General features: G+C 38.9%; 1 protein-coding gene across 1 annotated transcript; it reads right to left on the bottom strand.

The window, feature by feature from the left end:
- Positions 1–1,945: 1,945 nt before the first annotated feature.
- Positions 1,946–3,782, bottom strand: LOC145032915 (protein phosphatase 2C 37-like). Its single transcript, XM_078981874.1, has 4 exons — positions 3,098–3,782; positions 2,698–3,012; positions 2,489–2,594; positions 1,946–2,392 (listed from the first exon to the last, which is right to left on the bottom strand). The coding sequence occupies exons 1-4, from the start codon at positions 3,605–3,607 to the stop codon at positions 2,061–2,063; spliced, it is 1,263 nt and encodes a 420-aa protein (XP_078838000.1). The 5' UTR covers positions 3,608–3,782; the 3' UTR covers positions 1,946–2,060.
- Positions 3,783–4,091: the final 309 nt, after the last annotated feature.

Here is a 4,091-nt window from a genome sequence, read left to right on the forward strand (position 1 = left end):
ATAACATATCTTGGCTCAACTAAACATTTAGATCCTTAAAGAATCATCAAACACAATATTAGCATGAAATTTTAATTGCTTTATAAAAATTTTCTAAATTAACCTAGCAATTTTTTTTTTTTTATTTTTTTTTTATTTATTTATTTTTACTTTTTGTGCATAGGATTCTAATGTAACTAATGTAATCAACACTCTACCCCACACTTAATTTACACAATGTCTGCATTGCATGTTAAAACAATTAAAGAACATAAAAGTAAAAATAGAGAATTGGAACAGACTCCTCTAGGATAAATGTGGAGAAATTGATATGTTTTTTTGAAATTGTTCTTTGGATTTCGGAGTTCTTGAAAATTGGTTATTTTTGTTAAAAAAAATTCTAGTTATTTCAAATAAACATTAAAAAATGGTTAGATTACTCAATTTCTTAAATTTAAATCCTCAATTTCGTGTGTTTGGAATCAGCCAATATCGTCCTTCATGATTCATTAACTCTATAGACGAACACTCAACTTCCACTTCAGCAATTGATGTTCAGTTGTATACCTTTAAGATTGTTGTATAGATAGCATAGCAGGTTGCAATTTCGTGCGGAAATATAGAGAAAACGGTGTAGAATTAGAAAAATGAAACGATAATGCATACACATTCCTCTTCGGCTCTTCCTATAATCATACAAAAAAACATGATGAAAATGTCGAAGATTACCAACACTCGGAAAAAAGTTTCCTTATGCATGAAATTTCTCATGTGGGGACATGTCAACGTGTCCCATACCACGTTTCCTCCTTTCTCTCTTTGCATCATGAGTTTAAGTTTTGCATTTATGCTTCCTTTCTCTTTTTTGCATCACTCGATGGGTAAATTACCAAATTATCCTTGAAAAAAAAATCTCTTTTTCTTTTTTATGTAAGTCAAAACTCTAAAACTTCAAAGCTATACTTGATTTTTTTCCCCATCGGACACGTACCTCGTGTTGTCGGGCCGTCACAGTCTATCATCTTTGAGTCATTCCGTGTTAATTTACAATAAAACCCAATGAATTACACAAACTTAGACCATCCGTTATGGTCTTCACGACCACCACCGTCTTCCACCTCCACGTCACCACCACAACTATTCCTCAACCTAACGGGATGGTCACTTCCTCGTGGTTTGCAAGAAAGAAGAAGATAGGAAGAGAGAAGAAGAGAGGAGAAGCGGTCTGATTGGTCGTCCGCCTCCGTCGTCCCCAACACGAATCGCCCGACCACAAGCCACCACGAGGCAGTGGGGTGGTGTGCACGAACGTGATCCGTGGCTAGCTAGACCACGGAGGCCTTCGTTCCCGGTACACCGAACGGCCTTAATTATAAACATCATATAATTAATATTCTTATGATTTTATTCATATAAATATATTTACGTAAATCCTTGCGATTGATGTAAGCTGTTCTGAACCATGTACAGTAATTTCGATGTGAAAAGATGAAAAGTCCAACGAAGTTTCCAAACCATTCAAAAAACGTCAATAATTTTTGTCTGTTCAAAAAAACTCACGAACTTAACATTTTCTTTAAAAAGTTCAACAAAATTCAAAAGACCTCAATCATATTTTATGTGTTCAAAACAAATTCAACGAACTAAATATTTTGTTTAAAAAGTTCAACAAAGTTCTAAACTGTTCAAAAAATCTCAATTTTGTATTGTTTAAGTTCGTTAGGTTTTCTTTTTAACAGTAAAACATGATTGTAATTTTTTAAACGTTTCAGAAACTTCGTTGATCTAACAGTCGTTTTTCCGATACGGTAATCAGTCACGTCATCTCTTTCTCTTATTTAACTTTAAGGAAGTGTAACTTAGTTCGTTGAGTTTTTTTGAACAAAGAAAATATGATTGGTGTTTTTAAACGGTTTAAAACTTTATTGGGTTGATAAATGATTAATCATTTTTTCTGGAAAATAACTGATTCAAATAATATGTATATTACTTCTTTAACTATATACATTTTATATTATATCGTTAACAAGACATCGAATCCTTCGAATTTTAAAATAAAAATAAGAATCTGGTAAAAGAGGTTATAAGTTCCTCCGTAGATCAACCACCACCACGCTGACGTTATCCGTGCTCCGTCTAGCCAAGGCTAATTTCGTCAGAAGCACCGATGCATCGGAGCATGCCTTGTCGGAGCTCTCACCACGGGCAACATTCAACTCACTTCCGGGAGACCGCGGCGGAGATGGAACCTCCTGTGACCTCAGGCACATGCTGGCCACACTACATGCTACGTCGTTTGATACAACATCCCACAGGCCGTCGCTTGCAAGGATAAGGCACTCATCGTCGGCCGTCCGCTCCGTTACGGTTACTTCCGGTTCCGGTATCACGTACGGCTTCAGATAGTTGTCGCCTGAAAACAAACGAGCAACACAAAGTATTTAGTCGATCGAATTCCAGATCTCATATATTGTATCAAAGGGAATTTTGACGAATAACAGGAACATACCGATTGCTCTAGACATGGCTAGAACGCCGAGAACTCTAGCGCCATCCCAATATATAACACGACCACCGGCTTCTTCTATTCTCGCAAGCTCATCGGGTCGATCAGGCTATACATTCAGCAAACAATATATATGTTAAGGAATCGTACAATAATCAACGATACATAGATCCTGAATCAACGGGTAAGATAGACGATATATATAGTACTACCTTATGATCTACGGAGAGAGGAATGGCAACGCCGTTCCGGCAAAGCACTGCACGCGAATCTCCGCAGTTGGAGACGACGATCTTTTCTGGTGTAACTACCGCAACGACGGCGGTAGATCCGACGGCGTCGCACTGTGGAGTTTGAAGTTCGCATCTACAGTTTGATCTTGATGCAGAATTGCTCCAGTCGGTTATGTCCTTGTCCATTCGTGAGAAACTCTTTACCATCGCCTCTCTCCATTCCATGGATTTCTCGCAACTCACTACTTCTTCCTTCACTATTTCATGCATTCTGTCTTTGCACTTCATTGCCACCTAAAAAAAACAAAAAGTAATTCAGTATACAAAGAAAGTGTGTTCTACAAGTAAATTTGTTTGGGAAATCGGATTAATTACTCACATGTGAGCAACCATGGCCATCGTAAACGCCATAAAAGTGTAGATCGTCGGAACTACGAGAACTTGTTCTACAAAACGAAGGTTTTACAGCAACAGCATCTTCCAAATCTCTCCTCCTTCCACAAACAACAGTGAGACCAAATCTAGAGTTTTCCTTATCCAACACATCCTCTCCCAAAGTTTCCGACGACGTTCCACATGCTCCACGACCACAAGGATCGATTTCCACCGTTTTCATATCACTAGATTGGACTGCTTTCTGGAATTCTTTCGGGTTAGGTAAACCAAAATCACCACCAGTAGTAGTTTCAATCGTCTCGATACTTCCAACCTTTCTTCGCTTCCTAGTACTAGTATCAGGCGGAGGCATCACCACGTCAGATGCCGCAGCCGCTAGGAACTTAAGCTGTTGAATTTCCATCCGTCGACGCCTCCCTTGACGACCACCGCTAGGCTCAACCGGCGATGTCGTCTTTGTCTCACCTACAACGCCACAACACATACCAGCCATCTATATCAAATGTTTTCAAAACTTCCAAAAATCCAATCAATTTCAGTCTCTGCAAAGAAGTACTGGAGTGATTAAAGCTGAAGAAGATGAGATACGAGAAATCTTTTAATGAAACGAACAACACTAGAATAGATAGAGAGGGATTAGAAAAAAAATATATAATAAGTTTTGTGAGAAGGAGGATGGAGAAGAGATCATATTATACCTGCTGGAGCAGTGGTAGGGACGGACAGCTGCCCGTCACCGTCACGGGAAGACCCATCCGACATGTATAGTTGGTATGACGTAGAAATCTGAACACCAACATGGAATCTCAGCCGTTGATCGCCTCATAAAATCTTTATGCTGTGATATTCTTAGACCACCACGTGGGAAGTTTACAGGTGACCAATACGTGGCCCAATCAGCACCCAACACGGTTTACTTCAGACAAATAACAAATAAGCTACCTTTTATGACACGGATGTGGTCCAAAACTATGGGC

This window comes from Lactuca saligna, chromosome 2 (assembly GCF_052625555.1).
Source record: "Lactuca saligna cultivar CGN05327 chromosome 2, ASM5262555v1, whole genome shotgun sequence".
NCBI lineage: Eukaryota > Viridiplantae > Streptophyta > Magnoliopsida > Asterales > Asteraceae > Lactuca > Lactuca saligna.

Bases quoted from the DNA above. Each gene is read 5' to 3' on its own strand.
- LOC145032915 (XM_078981874.1), bottom strand. From the start codon at position 3,607: ATGGCTGGTATGTGTTGTGGCGTTGTAGGTGAGACAAAGACGACATCG. The intron at 3,013-3,097 runs GTGAGTAATTAA...TGTTTTTTTTAG, and splicing joins ATGGCCATGGTTGCTCACAT to GTGGCAATGAAGTGCAAAGA. The intron at 2,393-2,488 runs GTATGTTCCTGT...GTTTGTTTTCAG, and splicing joins AGCCATGTCTAGAGCAATCG to GCGACAACTATCTGAAGCCG.